The sequence below is a fragment of the Bos indicus genome, chromosome 2, assembly GCF_029378745.1.
Source record: "Bos indicus isolate NIAB-ARS_2022 breed Sahiwal x Tharparkar chromosome 2, NIAB-ARS_B.indTharparkar_mat_pri_1.0, whole genome shotgun sequence".
Taxonomy (NCBI): Eukaryota; Metazoa; Chordata; class Mammalia; order Artiodactyla; family Bovidae; genus Bos; species Bos indicus.
In genome coordinates this window covers 126,078,464-126,097,152 of record NC_091761.1, presented here as the reverse complement: position 1 = coordinate 126,097,152, position 18,689 = coordinate 126,078,464, and the positions used below count along the sequence as shown (strand labels likewise).

Below are 18,689 nucleotides of genomic sequence, written 5' to 3'. Positions count from 1 at the left end.
AGGTATTATCGGGGAGTCAATCTCGTTTACTGGCTGGAAACATAGCCAAGGGCTGGGGATCCCAGGCACCCCTGGGACTCAGAATTCCATCTGGGAAGGAGCCGCTGCTCTGGGGAGCACTGGTCCTCTTGGCCTGGGGCACCAAGAGGCTCCCTAGGTAGCTCTATGGGTTTTGATCTAGGTTCAGCACCCTGTTCTGCCAGCAGACCCAACATGTGACTTTGGACAAGTTACTTTCTGTTTTCTTTTTCCTTTTTCCTAGGCTTTTACTGAAGTATAACGGGCTTGCCAAAAGTGTACAACTCATAAGTGCTCTGTTTGTTGAGGGTTCACAGTGGGAACACACACATGTAATTAGCACACCCAGACCAAGAAGCAGTGGTGGAGCCCGCCTTGTTCCCCTTTCCAGTCTCTGTCGCCCCCCGCCCCCGCCCCGCAAGGATATCCATGGTCCTGGCTGTTAACACCATAGATTACGGTTACCTGTTTGTGAGCATTTTGTGCACTTACGCATTTGTGAGATTCATTCATATTGTTGTGTATAATTAAGGATCATTCGTTCTCACTGCTGTATAGAATGCTGTTGTGTGAATATACTACAGTTTTTTTCTCCATTCTACTACTGATGGGAGTTCGGGTCGTTCCAGATTTTGGCTATTTTGAGAATTGTTGCTAAGAACAGTCTTGCACTTGGCTTTGGTGCACGTCAACTCATGTGCATTTCTGCTGGGAAAACACCTCTGAGTGGGACTGCTGGGCTGCACATGCTGAGCTTTGGTAGTTAGTGCAGAACTGTTGTCTAAAGTGGTCAGATGAGATTTTGAGTTGCTGTACATTTTTGCCAACACTTGAGATATACATATATATATATTTTTTTTCATGTTCACCATTCTGGTGCATATGTACTGGTAGCATATTGTGGTTTTAATTTGCATTTCTCTGATGACTAATGAGTATGAGCACTTTTTCATGTGTCTATTAGCCATTTGAACAGCTTCTTTTATGAAATGCCTGTTTGAATCTTTTGTCCGCGTTCAGATTGAGCTGTCTGATTTTTTTCTTACTGACTCATAGGACTTCTTTATAGACTCTGGATACACATCCTTTGCCCTTTGTCAGATAAACATACTGCACATATCTTCTACTACTCTGAAGGTCGTATTTTCATTCTCAATAATCTCTTTAGATGGACAGGAGTTCTTAATTGTGATAAAATGCTGTTTATCAAATTGTTTTTTTATGATCAGTTCCTTCGTGTCTTATTTAAGAAATCTTTGTCTATTCCAGAGTCATGAAGCTGTTCTGTTTTTCTTTTTTTTAATCCAAAACGTTTTGTATTGAGCACCGTAGTCCATCTGGAATTGAGTTTGTATTAAGTGGGAGGCAGGCTTACAGTAATATGTGTGCTCAGTCGCGTCCAACTCTTTGTGACCCCGTTGACTGTAGCCTGCTAGGCTCCTCTGCCTGTGGAATCTTCCAGACAAGAATACCGGAGTGGGTAGCCATTCCCTTCTTCAGGGGATCTTCCTGATCCAGAGATCAAACCTGCGTCTCCCACATTGCAGGCAGATTCTTTAATACTGCACCTCCTGGGAAGCCCTTCTGACAGTCACATTTCCCCCCCCCATTTGTGTATCCAGTGGATCCAGCATTGTTTTATCAGGAAGAGACCATTTTCCTCCTTGGCCCTGTGATGTTGCCTTTGTCCTGAATCACATGATCATATACATGTTAGGCCTGTTTCTGGAGTCTGTTCTGTTCCACTGGTCAGCATTTCTCCCCTTTTACCCAAACCCAGCTGTCTTAAGTACTAAGGCTTTATCATAAGTGTTAATGTCTTGCTGTATAAGACCTGGCTTTGTTCTTCAAGAGTGCCTTGGCTATTCCTGGCCCTTTGATTTCTATATGAATTTTAGAATGAGTTTGTTGATTTCCGCACACACACACCCACAAACCCCAACTGGGATTATATTGAATCTAAAAATTAATTTGGAGAGAATAAATTGTTTTCTAATACTGAATCTGCCAATCCATGAATATCATGTATCTCTGCATTTCTTTTTCTCTTAAAATTTTTATTATGAAAAATTTCAAATGTTCAGAAAAGTGGGAAGAATTAGTATAACAAATTTGTATAAATTCACCATCCAGATTAAATCGTTGTTACTAGTGTGTCATATGTGTCACACAAACATATATGTCACGTTAAACCATTTCATAGTAAATTATACACATAGTAAAATATACACTTACCCCGTAAATACTTCAACATGTATCTCCAAGGTTTAAGGATACCCTGCTCCATAATGACAATTCCATTATCCCGTCTAGGAGAATTCATGGTTCCCAGATTTTTAATCTATAGTCACTTGTTCCCCCTTGCTCCCCAACTTTCTTCTGTTGCTGTGTTTTGTCTTGTTTTTTAATAATTTTATTTATTTATGTTTTGGCCATGCTGGGTCTTGATTGCTCCGCGGGCTTTTCTCCAGTTTCAGAGAGCAGGGGCTGCTCTCTAGTTGGGGTGCGTCTCATTGCAATGGTTTCCCTCGTTGCTGAGCACAGGCTCTCGGGCCCACGGGCTTCAGTGGTTACGGCTCCCAGGCTCTGGAGCACAGGCTCAGTAGTTGTGGCTCATGGGCTTCGTTGCTCCGAGGCATGTGTGATCTCCCTGGATCGGGGATCGAGCTTGCGTCTCCTGCACTGGCAGGCAGATTCTTTACCACTGAGCCACCAAGGGAAGCCCCCTGTTTTGTTTTGTTTTTGAAAACAGGATCCGTTCTAGGATCAAGCATTGCACTGGTTTCTATCTCTTAAATCTTTAAATTTAGAAGCATCTCCCTTCTCCTTTTGTAAGCGACACTGACTCTTAAAAAATTCTTTCTTAACTGGAGCAGAGTTGAAATGCAGTGTGACACTGGCATTCGTCAGGGAGCAGGGCAGTGCTTGCAGGCGCCACACACCCTGCGTCTGACTGCTTCCTCATAGCGTGCTCTCACTGTGTCCTCTGTCCCTCCTGGAAACCAGAACTCAGATCTAGGCTTGTTTGAAAGAAAGTGAAAGTGTTAGTCACTCAGTCGTGTCTGACTCTTTGCAACCCTGTGGACTGTAGCCTGCCGGCTCCTCTGTCCATGGGATTCTCCAGGCAAGAGTACTGGAGCGGGTTGCCATTCCTTTCTCCAGGGCATCTTCCTGACCCAGGGATCGAACCCAGGTCTCCTGCATTGCAGGTGGATTCTTTACAGTCCCTGGTGGGTCAGACGATAAGGATGCAAATAAAGCTCGCTGGGATGTTTAGATGCAGATGAAGCTCACTAAGCCTTCCCAGGTCTCCCTCCCTGAAAGCCCTTCCTGAAGTGGCACGTGAGCAGGGGTGTGAAGCTTCTCCACAGCGCTTGACAGCAAGTCTTGGTGGGTGGTCACAGCTCTCGATGCCCTCGGCAGCCATCTTGCCCTAATGTTTGTCCCCCCAAAGCAGCTTCCCTGAAGCTTCTCTCGTCCTGGCCAGGCAGTACTGGCTCCCCCCTCCCCGGACGGGGCTTAGCCATCCCCCATCTGTCTCTCCTCCCCTTCTCAGACAACACAGGCAGTTCCACGTACCGGCCACCCCCTCGGACCCGGGAGGTGATGATCAACGGGCAGGTGGTGAAGCTGAAGTACTGCTTCACTTGTAAGATGTTTCGGCCGCCCCGCACCTCACACTGCAGCGTCTGCGACAACTGTGTGGGTAAGTGGGAGGCAGCAGAGGGGGGCGCGGGCAGTCCTGAGAGGGATGGAGCCCTGGAGACCGGGAGTCGCTTGTGGGGGGGCGGGGGCGTCTGGGCAGGAAGTCTGGTTCCCTCAGATTTGCTCTGACTGAGGAGGGGCTGCAGGGAGGGGCCCTGAATGTGACCAGTGGTATCGCAGCTTCAGCCCAGGGTGGGTGGATTCCTCCCCCAGCTCTGAAATGGACATAGAGACGCCTTGGTTTGGTCCTCAGCAGGTCCAGGATCCAGAGTCTGGAGCATGACATTCTAGACATGTGGCCCAGGGCCAGCTCTGCTGAAAGTCCTGGGTTTTGGACTGACAAGAATCTGGGAACCGAGGAGTTCATGCCAGTGAGGTAGAGAGGGTGGAGCTGGGATTGGAAGCTAAGCTCCTGACCCACGACTGCCGTGGTTGTTGGGGAGCCAGAGACTGTCTCGTCCCCTCTCGCCACTCTCTGGAGGCCCAGCAGCTCAGACAGGGACCCAGGTGTGCCTCTGGGAGGGTGTTGTAAGGGAGAGGCTCTGCGAGAGGACCCAGGTGAGCTGAGCCATGGTGACTGTGCACAGTCCCCAGGGCGGTGAGCTCATGACGCTAGCTCAGCACTCCCTGAGCAGGGGAGCCGGGGGAGCACCCGGACAGCAGGCCGAGAAATGGGTGACTCAGTGGGTGTCGTTCCTCCCTGAGAATCTGCCCCACCCACCCTCTGTGAAGGGCGCTGGCCCGGTGTAGGCCTGCGTCAGGCTTGTGACCTACATTCCCACAGGGGACTTTTCACCTGCCTGGGCGTGACCCCACCCCTGGGACACAGTGCTGGTGTGAGCTCAGCCCTCTGACTAGGCCTCCAGTGCCGCTTCTCCACAAGTTATAGCGGGCCCGCCCCTCCCCGGTCCTCTGTTCTAGAGCTAGGGAGCAGGGGTCATTGGTTGTTGCCAAGGGGCCAGGATCGTAGGCAGCAAGTCCTTTCTGTGGGTCTTCTTCATGCCAGACTCTGCCAGGCCCTGGGGTTCGGCCCAGGCCCTCTCATGGAGCTCACAGTGGAGCAGGGGTTACAGTTGTGCTTATTGTGTTTGGTCGCGTCCGACTCCTTGCGACCCCACACACTGTAGCCCACCAGGCTCCTCTGTCCATGGAATTTTCCAGGCAAGAATACTGTGGGGGATCTTCCTGACCCAGAGATCGAACCTGCATCTCTTGCATTGGCAGGCGATTCTTTACCACTACGGCACTTGGGAAGGGGTTACAAGCCAACCTGCTAATTGTAAATAAACATATAAACCCATGTAGGCAAAGTGCTGCAAAGGACAAGTGCCAGGGAAGTGGGGCAAATAACAGGGGCCTCACTCTCCTCTGAGGTTGAAGGAGAACTTTCTCAAGGATGTGGCCTTGCAGCCAAGACACAGAGGAACCGGCAGGTGAAGGGCCAGAGGCCAGGAGTGTCGAGGAACTGAGAGTTGCATGTGGACAGGGTGAGGGGGTGGGGTCACCCAGCTGTGGCGGGAGGCCTTAAACCCCCGGCGCTGACCTGCCTCCCTGGCCCTTCCAGAACGGTTTGACCATCACTGCCCCTGGGTGGGCAACTGTGTGGGGAAACGGAACTACCGCTTCTTCTATGCATTCATTCTCTCCCTCTCATTCCTGACGGCCTTCATCTTCGCCTGTGTGGTCACCCACCTGACGCTGCGTGAGTTAGGGGTGACGGAGGGGGGTGGGTCAGGGCTAAGTGGGAGGGCCAGGGGCAAGCTCAGCCAGCTCAAGGGACCGTGGTCGCTGTCCCTTGAGCCATGCCCTCTCCTGTCTCTTCCTCCCCAGGCTCTCAGGGAAGCAACTTCCTCTCCACTCTGAAGGAGACACCAGCGAGATATCCTTTGTCGGCAAGGGGGAGCCCTGGTGGGACCTGAGGCCCCTTCCCTGAGGCGGGTCCCCACACCACATCCTGTAAACAGAGGGCAATGGGATAGAGCTGATGTTTGTCCTCTGGAATCCAGCGTGCCAGCTGCTCCTGTTCACCCCCAAGCTAGAGCCCATTCTGAATGGGCTGTTGTGGGGCCAGAATTGCCAGGAACTCCCAGGAGCACAGCCCCCTGAGATACCCAGCTCTCTGGACTGTGCCCTGTCCGTGGCTCTGGTATTTGAAACCCTCAGTTCCCTCTTCCGTCCATGACCCTGGGCTTGTCCTGCCCTGTGGGGGCTCTTGGACCCTCCTTGTGGCCCAGGAGAGGATCTGCTGAGATTATAGACGGTTACAAACTTACCTCCCTTCCGGGGGAGTAGCTGCACAGAGGGATGGGTGAGAGAGGCTGGTGAGGGAGGCTCCCAGCCCCGGTCCCGTGTGGGTCCTTGACTGCGCCGCTCACCGTGCTGGAGTTGGTGATCTGCTTCTTCTCCATCTGGTCCATCCTGGGCCTCTCAGGGTTTCACACTTACCTCGTCGCCTCCAACCTGACAACTAATGAAGATGTGAGTAAAGGCTCGAGCAGCAGCTCATCCCTGGGCCAGATCCTGGGATGGGGGCAGGGCTGAAGGAGCCTGGGCAGCCACAGTGCAGCCCTGACCCCCAAACTTCTGGGAAAATGCAGGCAGAGAGGCGAGGTAGCCCAGCATCTCCCTCCAGGGCTCAGGGCTGGGCTCTGGGAGACCCTGGGCAGGCCCCGAGGTTGCTTTCTCCCTAACCCCACCAGAGCAGCACTGACCCCATTGCTATACACTTGGCCGGCTCATTACCATTTCCAGAGTTCTTGCAGTTTCCATCCTCTCTTTGGGTCCTTTTGCCTCCGAGCTGAGTGACTTGCCCCAGGTCACCAGCTGGAAAGGGACAGAGCCAGGGTTGCACTCGGAAGCTCAGGCCCATCACGCTGTCCTCGTAGACAACAGCGATTCCACTGTTCTCAGGGAGTCCTGGGGCTCTCTGAGGCATCCTTAGTGAGGGGGGCGGTCAAGAGAGAAGCCTGAAGCTCCATTAGCCTCCCCACTCCCCCTGCTGCCTTGTAGATCTCTACCAACAAACCTTGTCTGTTGGAGCACCCACTATGTGCTGAGCCCTGGGCCAGACCTGACCCCTCCCCTCCCATCCTTCCAAGCAACAATAAATGAGAGCATCTGTCCCAGGGCTGGCATCTAATATTGCTCAGAGGCCCATGGACCAACGGAAAATACGTTCCTTGACCTCAGCCTGTCATTTGGAGAAAGGAACTTAACAGGCATGACAGGGTATCACATGCTGGGTGATTGGTACAGAGCAGAAATGACATCAGCCAGCTTCTCCCAAGGTGATTTCCTGGGGGCTGTTTCTGCAGGATATCACTAGGGGTTAAGCAGAAATGGGCGTCATGGCCAGATACATTTGGAAGACTCCACGGTGCAGTCAAGCCGGTCTCCTTCACTGCTGGTCTCCTCAGTGCCTTTGACAGCCAGCTCCGTGGAGCTAGAGAGGGGCAGGGTTTCATCTCATGCTTCGACAGCGTTGCTAGAGTTCCCTGGTTTTCAAATGAGAACTGAGACTCAGAAACAGTGCTCTGTCCGGGGTCACGAGCAAGTCTGGGAGAACCAGAGTTCACAGCTAGGTCAGCCTGAGCCCTGGGCCCTTGCACTAGCCTCCTTCCTGGGTGGCTGGCAAGAGAAGGAATGATGCACCCCGAAAGCTTCCTCTGGAGGCATCTCTCTGGCTCTGCTCTGACTTCTGTCTTGGTCAGAGCCTCCTCTTCTGGGTGCCTCCCCGACACCCAGCAGACCCCCACATTCTCACGGAACGACTAAAGGGTAAAGGCACATTCCCTCCAATAGGCTAGCCAGAATTGGTTTCAGAATGTGCTGGTCTTCCCCAGCCTCTAGAAGGGGAAATGAAGGGAGTACTTGACTCAGAGCTCCTTCCTGCTTGCAGATCAAAGGCTCGTGGTCCAACAAGAGGGGCGGCGAGGCCTCTGTCAACCCCTACAGCCATAAAAGTGTTATCACCAACTGCTGTGCTGTGCTCTGTGGCCCCCTACCTCCCAGGTAAGCCAGGGGGTGTGTGTGGGAGGTCACAGGGCCTGGCCTGGCCAGTGTGTGCGTGTGGAGTGGGGTGGGGTAGCTCTGTGAGTCTCCTCTCAAAGAGGTTCTGGAATCACTGACCTCTCCACACCAAAGATGCCCTCCATCCGTCATCCCCTGCTGTGTGGCACTTGTCCCAGAAAGGAATTCAGTAGGGTTGTAATTTGTAATCCTGTGTGCTCATTGTAGAAAAAGTTAAGTACAAAATATCAGAAAGAGTATTAGATATCACATGTAATCTTACTCCTCAGGGATCAGCACAATGAATGCTCTGTCTACCTTGAGGCACTCTGCTGTCCGGTGCTGATGGCTGGACTGGGTGGAGCCTCATCTCCCTCCTGGTGGCTCAGCTCTGCGGGGAAACGCCCCATCTGTCCGGACACTAGGGGGCGCCAGATGTCCAGATCGGGAATTCAATTGGAAGCCGTGGGGGCAGGTTGGGGGTGGGGTAAGATTTCCTCACACCTTCCCCACCTCCTCCCGCCCAATATCCCATATGCCTGTCACCTATCCCGCCCCTGGGGAAAGGACAGTACGAACTGCAGGATCTCCCAATGCCCTTTCGTCCTTGCTCTTCTCGCCTGCAGCTTGGGAGCCCGACAGAAAGCCAGGCAGTTTGAATTAATAGTGGATAAATTCTGTGGCCCAAAGCCAGGTGTCCAGAGTACAGAGAGGGCCCTTCCAGAAAGGAAGGGTCTTGAGCCACCAACTGGAGCAGCCTTTCTAGGGCTGGGTCTTGCCTCGTCTGGGAGATGGACCCAGCTGTCCAGGCCCTGACCTGGAGCTGTGGTGTCAGGTAGGGCCCTCATGTGTCCCCCTCTTGTCTTTTGGAAGCCTGATTGACCGGAGGGGATTTGTGCAGTCCGACACCGTGTTGCCCTCGCCCGTCAGAAGCGACGAGCCAGCCTGCGGAGCCAAGCCCGATGCCAGCATGGTAGGAAGCCACCCATGAACTGGGCTCAGTACTTGCCACCTGCTGGCCTGTCTGCCCCTCCGCACTCACCTGCCACCCTCCACACCTGCCAGGACCTCCTCCCCATTCCACCCGAAGGGAAGCAGAGCCGCCCAAGACTGCTTGAGTCTTTTCGTATTTATTTCCCACCCTGCGTGGCTTTCCCCACACTGTGCCATGGCTGTACCCTCTGCTCCCCAGACCAGGCTCACACGGCCGGGGGCCCTAAGTTCCCCCAGCTGGTCAGTGGCAGGAGTGCCAGGAGAGAGAGGCCAGGGCCCCTGAGGCTGCCCAGCGGACCACGCCAAGCCTCTGCCCAGACGTGCCCTGAGTGAGTGAGGCTGCGGACTGAGTGTGCCGCCTCCCGGGTTGGGGAGCTGCTGGGCCCTGCTGAGCGGGGGTCCGAGGGGGTGAAGCCGGACTGAGAAGTCGGCTCCGGACAGCAGGCTGTCGGAGAGGATGCCTCTGGGGGCTGCTTGGGCGTCTGGGCCCTTCCTTCCTTCTGGGAGAGCCGTCGTTCTTTGTTCTGTTTTTGTTTTTGTATGGAGTCGGCCAGTAGACTAGAGCTGGGGCTCCAGGTAGAGAGGGCAGAGTTGGGGGTGGGTGGGAGGAGCAGCCTGCGTCAGAGGAAGCCATATCAGCCAGCCAGACACCCGAGACCTCAGCTCCTGCATGATTCCTGGGCGGCACACTAGGAAGGGGGAGCCTCGCCCCCCTCTGCCCACGGAGGGTTCTCCAAGGGCCCAACCTGCACCCCCCTCCACCTCCCTCCCAGGCCAGGTCTGGGGATGGGCAGGTTTTACTCATGCTGGCAATACTTGAAACGGGTTTATTAACGCTGGGTATTTTGCACAATTTTATAGACCTCTTTTCTACATAGCATTTTTTTTAATGGAAGAAAAAAGAAAAAGTCAGCCACATTGCTATCTTTGTAGTGCCAGGTGAAGGGTTATCAGAAGGCACCTTGGTTTTAATAAGTTTATTACAAGAGGCCTTCTGGCTGTGAGTGAGCGAGTGTGTGTGTGTGCACGTGTGGGTGCTCTTGTACGAATGTGGCTGGCTCCCACACCCCCTGGGTTGCCTCACTCTCTGCCATCGCCCTTGGGTGCCAGCCGGTGGTGGCAGCAGCAGGAGCAGCCTGAGCCGTGGGGACGGGGAGTGTGTGCATTGGTCACAGGAGACCCCTGGGCTCCTGCTGCAGTCCAGCCCATCCTCCTTGCCCCCCTCCAAGGACCTCAAACAGTGGCCTGGACTCGGCCACCCAGCCCCCAGGTCAGGCTTCCAGCTGGGACCTGCCCAGACAGGCTGGGGCCTGGTCAGCTGGATGGGGTAATGGCTGTGGGGAGTGGCTGCCTCGCCACAGCCCCTCCTCCGGGATCTGAGTATGGGACCCAGCCCCAGGGGCTAGAGCGTGGCCAACTGAGGGCCTCCCTCCAGGAAGGACCAGGGTGGGCTGAAACGAGTGAAGGTTGGCCTAAATCTGGGCCAGAAACTTAGACGATGGCCCTCCTCTCCTGGGAGCGACAGTTTCTTGTCACAATAGATAGGAAATTGTCCCTCTGTCCCCTTCCTTGGCCCTCTAAGAGGATCAAAGCCCTTGGAAAAGGACATAGGAAGTCCCCGCACCTTGTTCTTCCTTGCTCCAGAGGCTGGTGGGTCACAGGCAGCTGAGGAGTCACAGCCACCAGGAGTCCCCTCTGGGAGAAACCACTTCGCCCCAGCCTCAGGGCCCTGGGCCCTGCTGCAGTGGGAGTGAGGGGTGGGGAGGAAGCTGGCTAGAGGAGGGGACTCTGACCTGCCTTTTATTTAAGCCAGTTTTCTTTGTTCCTGCTTGTAATAAAATTTTTGTTTTTAAGAATTGATTTGCTTTGGTTTGGTTTTTGTTTGCTCTTTCTCTGCTGAGGCCCCAACTGGCAGCCCTCTGTTCTTTTAGCCAGACTTGGTCTTTCCTCTTCAGTTCAGTTTAGTCGCTCAGTCGTGTCTGACTCTTTGCGACCCCAGGGACTGCAGCACGCCAGGCTTCCCTGTCCATCACCAACTCCCAGAGCCTGCTCAGACTCTTGTCCATCGAGTCGGTGATGCCTGGGTAGACAGAAAGAGGGCAGGCAGCCCAGTGCTCCAGCTGAAGCTCTCTCCTGGCTGGAGTCTGCTTGCTGGAGGCCGAGCACAGAGGGCTATAGCTAGGCCCCCGCAGGCAGGGCAGAAAAGGCCATCTGGTCCTCTCTCCATCCCCTCTACTTTCTCTGGCCCTGGGGGCTTGCAACCCCTAAGTTCTTCTTTCTTTTCTGTCTTTCCACTCTGACCTCCAGTGACTGCTTAGCTAAGAAAATGTTTGTAAAGAAGTAGATTGCAGTTTGAGAGCCAGAGCCTCCCTGGCCCCCACCCCCGCCTGGGCAGCAGGGCCCCACCAGACAGCTCGTAACCCTGGCCCACCTCTCTGGTATCTCCCCCAGGAGGACACCTGTCAGGATTTTGCCATCTCCTGCACAGCCTGAGGGGAGCTAACAGGCCTCTTTGCAGAGGGTTAGCTGGTAAGACTGTATCTCCCCCGTCGGCCAGCAGCACTGCCCGCTCCCCTCACACACCATACCATCTTCATCGCATGCCTCGCCGCCCCCACGGGGCCCATTCATCTGTCTGGTGTGTGGTGCAGTGTGTGTGCTGGCGGTGGTAGGGCCCTCAGGACTGCCCCCCCATCAGCAGAAGGGCCGGGGCGTGGGCGCAGGGCTAGGAGCCGCCCCACCCTGGACAGAGGAAGTGGCTTCACGCAGAGCAGCTCTCCAGCTGGAGCAGGAGGTGAAGGGCGAGGTCGGGAGAGGATGGCACACCTGCCCTGGGGCGCTGGAGCCTGCTCTGGCGGGTCCTGGTGCGCAGGGGCCCTCGGTCACTAACTTGTGTCCTGGCTTTCTGTCCTGCTGAGCTTTTTCTCTCACCTGCCCGTTTTCTCTCCTGCTTGGTTGCCTGCTGCCCGAGCCTCGGCCCTTCTGTGGGGAAGACGCAGGTGCTGTGGCCACCCCTTCTCCCTGCCGGCCTCCTCTCTCCTCCCCATCGCGCTAACCCTCTCTCTTCTCCTCCTTTGCTGTCCTGCCCTGGATCTCCAGTGTATGCGGGGGCTTAAGGACCTCCTGAGGACCACTGCTCTCTGCCTCTCCAGGAGCGGCCTGGGGGGCGCCAGGCCCTCGGCACCTCCACCTGCCTAACCTGTGGCCCGTCTGCCACCGTCTGTGCCTACAGGGTCTGCCCCCAAGCCTGCCCCACACGTATTCTCTCTAGGGCCCCCCCCAAGAGGAGGCAGGGGTTGGCCTCTCTGCCCCTGCTCCTACTCCACGCGCACGGCCAGAGTGTAGAAGGCCAGAAAGCAGCTGTCAGCACAATGATGTCAGACTCTGCTGAAACTTGCCCTCCCCTCCTCCACCTTCCTTCCCCTTCCCCAGATCCGTCCAGAGTTAAGACTCTAGGAATCTTGCCTTACAGCCTGCCCACCCCCAGGATCAGGCAGAGCTCTAGTCTAGCTGAGCAGGTTTCTTCAGGAGCCTTCTGGGGTGTTGATGACGCTGCTGAACAAGTTTGGTGACTGTTCTGAGCATAGCTGGTTTGACACTGTTCCCACGGCACCCCCCCCACCCCCCACCCAGCAGGTAGGACGCAAGGAGGACGCTGTCCCTCTTTGCTTCAGGCACCGAGGGGCGGGCTAGCGCTGACAGCCCCGAGCTCTTTAGAGGAACTGAAGGCAACCAGGCGGGCCTAGGGAATCTGCTGAGCCCATGGCGGGATGGGGGTGGGGGGCTGCTTGTCTACTGTCCTGTACCTTTTTTTAACCAAAATAAAGATCTCCCTCTTCTTGCCATACCTTTGAGTGTCTAGTACCACCTTTATTTGGGGTCCAGGGCTGGGGCCTATGATGAATCTGCAGGAGAACATCTGGCTTATCCTCAATGCCGGCCTAGTCAGCTGGTCAGAGCCATTCTAGAGATTTTTAAAAAGAGGCACAATGAAGCCAGAGGGGACAGGCAGAGTGGCTAGGGTTGTCGTCACTCTGCCCCTCCAGAACTCCTGGTCTCAGTTCCAGAGACCTTCAAGTCTTAGCTGACCTCTGAACTTGGAGAGGTCCCAATCCAGGCCAGGGCAGCGGGTTTAACTCCAGTCTGGGGCTGTCACACCCTGAACTGAGCCCAGCCCAGGGTGATAATGGAATCTTGCCTTTGCCCAGCTGACACCCCACATCAGAATACACGTACAGGCCCATTCTCTTACCTAAACCTATGAAGAAGGTGATGACAGCCTTTTTAGGAATTGCCCAGGGTCTCGCAGCTGATCAATCCACGATCTGCACCTGCCCCATGTCTCTCCCAATCTCTGACTTTTCTGCACCACCTAAGAAATGAAGATGGCTGCTGTGGAAGGAGGGGATCTTAGAGAAGAAATCTTAATATCAGAGAATGTCATTCAGAGCTAGCAGGGGCTGAGTGATGATCTGTGTTGAACTGATGGGGAAACTGAGGCCAAAAGACAGGAATGGACCTGCTCAAGGCCTTATAATGAAGCTGGGATGCAGTTCCACACCCAGACCTCATTCCATTCTCTTTCCAGTAATTCCACAGTGTGTCCTGGAATGGCCAAGGAGACGTAGGGTACTCTAAACAGCAGTGCCTTGAGGAAAAAAGACTCAGATAGCTGAGTCATTTAAAAGTGATCTAATATCTCTCCCAAAGACAGCCAACTAGTAGAGTGAGCTCTTAGCTGAATAACTGAACTCTCGTTCACAACTAACCATGGGAGAAGGCACCATAGTTTCCCCTCTCTCTCTCTCTCTAGTCGCTAAGTTGTGTCCGACCTGAGACCCAATGTACTGTAGCCTGTCAGGCTCCTCTGTCCATGGGATTCTCCAGGCAAGAATACTTGACTGGGTTGCCATTTCCTTCTCCAGGGGATCTTCCTGACCCAGGAATTGAACCCAGGTCTCCTGCATTGCAAGCAGATTCTTTACTGACTGAGCTATGAGGGAAGCCCTTAGTTTCCTCTAAAGTGTCTGCCTACAATGCAGGAGACCCAGGTTCAATCCCTGGGTCGGGAAGATCCCCTGGAGAAGAAAATGGCAACCCACTCCGGTATTCTTGGCTGGAAAATCCCATGGACGGAGGAGCCTGGTGGGCTGCAGTCCATGGGGTCGCAAAGAGTCAGACATGTCTGAGCAACTTTACTTTCACTTTCTTTCACTTTAGTTTCCTCTAGTTACCTGATTAATTTGCTCATTCCAAGACTGAAAAAAATTTCCAAGGAAGTTCATTCTGAAGTCTAACCAGCGTCCCTCCTGCTGCAATCAGAGTCCTGTCCTAGTTCTCAATGGAGGTAGATAGCAACTGGTTGGTGCCTTCTCTATGCCACAACCCTTCAAAGCCTGTTATTACCAGTTAAGAAGGAGTGGTTGTCTGTGGGACGAGAGACTTTGATCCTGCGGGTAGGAAGGATGCTCTATGGGAGGGTGGGGAGGTAGCAGGCGGGATGAGGAAAGCCCCTTTGTGCTGCAGACCCCACTCCTGCCCTGCTGACTCAGGCAGCTGACAGTGGAACCCCATGCCCTGTCAGGGCCTGCTGCTTCCTGCCTGCCTGGGCTCCTGGACTTGGGAAAGGGAGGCCTGGAGGCAAAGGGAGGTGCCTGAGACAGGAACTGAGTCAGGACTGACAGGCCAGAGCGGGCAGGAGGTGTTAGGTAGCCTGGCTCCCAAATTCACCCCTGAGCTTCAGCAGGGGAGGGGAAGGAGTGAGGAGACTCCCTTTTCCCTGCCCAGCACTGTACTGAGGGCCTGGAGCTCGTGGTGTGAGCCGCCACCAGGTCTTTGGCGAGAGTGGCAGGAAGAGAAGTCTTCCTGCCTTGAGACAGAAACATCTGCAAAATCCCTAGGTCTCCCAGGCCCTGCCCTCCAGGTTTCTAATGTTCTGGAATCTCCAGCTTTCCCCAGGACCTGGGAGAGCCCAGGCTGGATGACTAGTACCAAGGAAGGTCCTCAAGGGCCCAAGGCCTGTGGAGGCCAGAGGAATGTGTGAGCTGGAGAGGGCGGAGGTAGTGCTGAGTGAGTGCCTCTGACCATTCGTTCATCGTCTCTCCAGTTGGGCAGGGTCTGGCCTTTGGTTGAGACTTGGTTTGGGGCCCTTCCTTATTGCATAGAAATCAGCTCCATATTAGTGCTTTAAGTGTGTATGTTTATAATAATAAGGCTCGGTTTTCTTTTCACATGATATTAATAGTTACCATCCACTCTGCTATGCTTTCCATCAACTCATTTAATGCTCACAACAAGCCCCATTTTTATTCAGGAAAACTGAGGCTCATAGAGGCCAAGTCACTTACCCAAAGCCACAGTAGCTTGTAAGAACTGAACCCAGACAGTTTGATTCCAAGATTGTAGGCTGTTCTGTCATAGAAAAATTATACACATTCACCATTGACAACCTGAAGATACTAGGAAAGTCAAAGGAAAAAGAAAAACCCACTTAGAATCCTATTACCTAGACATACACTGTAAATTGGTATTCCAGTATGTTTCATTGTTTTCTCTGTCAGTGATCTGATTTAGGCAAAGCCTTCAGGATGGCAAGCCTAAAATCCCTTCTGCTTGCTTCCTTGGAAAACATGCATCAGCTCAGACACGTCCCTACTTTTCCTTCAAAGAGGCAGATCTCACCTCTGGGCCTCAGAGTTCTGGCCTAAGCCTCCCTCCAGGAGGAGAGGGTGGGTGTTCAGACACCAAGAGGAACTGGGGAGGGACAGGCTTGTGAAATAGTTCTGGTTCAAGCATTAAACTGGCTGGCTCCCAGAGAGAGGAGCCCCGCCCTGAGCCCCATCTGAGCTTTGGCTAGAGGTAGAGCAGACAAGCAGGAACCCACCCTCCTAGGTGCAATGCCAACACCTTTGGGTGAAAATTTCAACTGACACGGAGACAGGGTGTCAGAGAACAGGGACAAAAGATTGGCAACAGAGAAGTCTCCATCTCTGAGGCTTCTGCCAGGAATCAGAAGTGGGGCCGTGGTCAGAGGGAAGGGGCAGGGAAACTTCTGAGAGGCAGGCTCACTCAGCTGGAAGGGGGAGGGGAAGGCAGCACTCAGCTGAGACTGCTGCCCCATAAAACGAAATGACATGCGTCACAGCCACCTCCATCTCCTCGGTCCTGTCTTTTCTCCCCAGTTGCTAGCCTGCCCCCCACCTCCTGGTACCCAGCTGGGCAGGGTACCCGGGTGGCCTGCATCCCTGCCTCTGACAGAGGGCGGGGCTGAGTTAGGCAGGAAAGTGGAACAGCCAGTGAGCTGGGTCCCCATCCTCTGTGCACCCCCTGACACATGATGGCAGACAGAGGGGGCAGGTGACCTGGTGTGGACAGCCAGAGGGTAAGTCCTCAGACAAGTGGCAACAGGCCACCAACTTGAAAGGGAAAATTGTGCTGTGATGGGGAAGGTATCCAAAAAACCTACTGGGTGACTAATTACAAAGGCTGGGCCAGAGCGTCAGAGGCCGCTCGTTAAACACCTCATTAAGAGGCACTCTGAAAGCTGCCACTTGGGCATTCTGGCAGCTCAGAGGGGACAGGACCCTGAGGAGGAGTGAGGGGTGGGGGGTAGAACCATTTCAGGTAGACTCCGGAAGAAGCCTGCATGTCACTTTTAAATAGTCTGGAGCTCACAAGTCAAAAGACTTGATGGGAGCAAAGCCAAATTTAGTAGCTGTGTGACTCTGAGTAACTCTCATCTTTCTCTGAGCCTTGGTGTTCCCATCTCTACAGTGGGAGTAGTGTCATAGACCTGCCCATTTCACACAGACATAGCAGGTTAGATTAAGTTAGATCATGGGTATGAAGGCGCTTGGGAAGCTACCGCCCTACCTAAACAAAGAGTTATCTCTCCTGAACCAATGGGGGAAACATACCTGGCAGGACTGGGAACCTCAGCCTCCTGCACCTGGCTTATGGGCTCTGCCTAGGCCCATAGCGGCCAGGTAGCTGAAGCCATCCTCAACCCCTGAAAGAACGCGGTGAAGGAGGATCTGATTTGAGAAACTGGGATAGCTACCTACGGTAGGCATGTAATAGAAGCCCTGAACCAGAGGGGGCAGCCTGGGGCCTGGAAAGGTGTCGGTGCAGGTGAGGCCAACGCCCAAATCTCTCCCCCTGACAGTCCGGATGACTCACCCCAGGCCCCCGCCTCCCTACCCCCCATCCCAGCCCTTTTGCCTTTAAGGAAGAGCCGGAAAGGGTGTGGGGGCGAAGAGGAGAGGAAGGCAGGTCCAGGGCCCTAGCCCCGCCCTCCGCCCCTCCCACCCTTCTCTGGGCCTGGCCTTCTAGCCAAAAGGCGGGCAGAGAGCAGGAGAGGCACAGAACCCGGCCTTGGTTCCGAGGCAGTCAGTTAGCCCGCCGCTTGCCTGTCTGCCTGACCCCAGAGCCATGGAGAGAGCCAGTCTGATCCAGAAGGCCAAGTTGGCCGAGCAGGCCGAACGCTATGAAGACATGGCAGCTTTCATGAAGAGCGCGGTGGAAAAGGGTGAAGAGCTATCCTGCGAAGAGCGCAACCTGCTCTCAGTGGCCTACAAGAACGTGGTGGGTGGCCAGCGGGCGGCGTGGAGGGTCCTGTCCAGTATCGAGCAAAAGAGCAATGAAGAAAGCTCGGAAGAGAAGGGCCCGGAGGTGCAAGAGTACCGGGAGAAGGTGGAGACGGAGCTCCGGGGTGTGTGTGACACAGTGCTGGGCTTGCTGGACACCCACCTCATCAAGGAGGCCGGTGACGCCGAAAGTCGGGTCTTCTACCTGAAAATGAAGGGCGACTACTACCGCTACCTGGCCGAAGTGGCCACTGGCGACGACAAGAAGCGCATCATCGACTCAGCCCGGTCGGCCTACCAGGAGGCCATGGACATCAGCAAGAAGGAGATGCCGCCCACCAACCCCATCCGCCTGGGCCTGGCCCTGAACTTTTCCGTCTTCCACTATGAGATCGCCAACAGCCCCGAGGAAGCCATCTCTCTGGCCAAGACCACCTTCGACGAGGCCATGGCCGACCTGCACACCCTCAGCGAGGACTCCTACAAAGACAGCACCCTCATCATGCAGCTGTTGCGAGACAACCTGACGCTGTGGACGGCCGACAACGCCGGGGAAGAAGGGGGCGAGGCTCCCGAGGAGCCCCAGAGCTGAGCCGCACCCGCTGCACGCCCTGCCCTGCCCTGCCCGCTCCAGTCCCGCACTCCCGGCAGAGAGGACTTGTATGGGGTGGGAGGCCCGACCCTTCTCCCCAAATGCTCTGGCCCAGCTCAGAAAGGCTCCATAGAGAGGAACCAGCAGAGCCGAGGCCCCCCCTGGAGCCAGAGGATTCCACGCTGCCAGCTGTCAGGCGCTCCTGGCCACTGGTCATCATCCAGCCCTGCTCTCTGTCTCCACCCGCGACCTCCACTCCAGACCCCACCCCCACCCAGAACCTGACCACTTCCTCCCCACTCCAACCCCCTCCCGCCCCTGCTACCTATGGATCTTAGGAATTGAGGAGTGTCCCATCCTTGGAGCTGAAAACCGAACTGTGTGGCAGAGGTTGGTGATGAAAGTGTGTGTGTGTGTGTGTGCCTGTGCGTGTGTGTGTGTGTGTGTGTGCAGCAACCAAGACCCAGGATGAGAGGGAAAGCATGTCTGCTGGGTGTGACCATGTTTCCTCTCAATAAAGTTGCCCTGTGACACTCCTCCTGTCTTTTTCAGTTATTGCGGAAGGGCGGGACAGGGATTGGTGTGTAAGTTATAGAGACCCTGACCTCTTTGGGGCTGGCTCAGTGACCCGCAGGCAAGACTCTGGAGCCAGGAGAGAGGCTGGGGATCCAGCTCTCTCCATCAGGGTCTGGTCACGTCCCCTCAAACTGGTCCTATCCCGGGAGGGTCGGGTGAGCAGCGCAAAGGCGGCTTGAAGACTCCTCTGCCAGGAACGCGGGGTGGGAGGC

General features: G+C 54.8%; 2 protein-coding genes across 6 annotated transcripts in view; both read left to right on the top strand.

Annotated features, from left to right (window-relative positions):
- The window catches only part of ZDHHC18 (zinc finger DHHC-type palmitoyltransferase 18), a 28,369-nt gene extending 15,798 nt beyond the window's left edge, over nt 1-12,571 (top strand). For 2 of the 5 annotated variants that reach the window (XM_070775856.1, XM_070775893.1), the window contains exons 3-9: nt 3,575-3,724; nt 5,288-5,425; nt 5,554-5,602; nt 6,099-6,201; nt 7,622-7,734; nt 8,605-8,704; nt 11,824-12,571. In XM_070775856.1, coding sequence (XP_070631957.1) covers nt 3,575-3,724; nt 5,288-5,425; nt 5,554-5,602; nt 6,099-6,201; nt 7,622-7,734; nt 8,605-8,704; nt 11,824-11,922 — 752 coding nt within the window. In that variant the 3' untranslated portion in view covers nt 11,923-12,571. Of the gene's footprint in view, nt 1-3,574; nt 3,725-5,287; nt 5,426-5,553; nt 5,603-6,098; nt 6,202-7,621; nt 7,735-8,604; nt 10,581-11,175; nt 11,254-11,823 lie in introns of those variants that run through there. The other 3 variants (XM_070775864.1, XM_070775883.1, XM_070775874.1) reach the window with 3 other exon arrangements.
- Nucleotides 12,572-17,045: 4,474 nt separating this feature from the next.
- Nucleotides 17,046-18,437, top strand: SFN (stratifin). The gene has a single exon (XM_019980482.2). The coding sequence runs from the start codon at nt 17,155-17,157 to the stop codon at nt 17,899-17,901; it is 747 nt and encodes a 248-aa protein (XP_019836041.1). The 5' UTR covers nt 17,046-17,154; the 3' UTR covers nt 17,902-18,437.
- Nucleotides 18,438-18,689: the final 252 nt, after the last annotated feature.

Coding starts and splice junctions, on each gene's coding strand:
- SFN (XM_019980482.2), top strand. CDS start 17,155: ATGGAGAGAGCCAGTCTGATCCAGAAGGCCAAGTTGGCCGAGCAGGCC.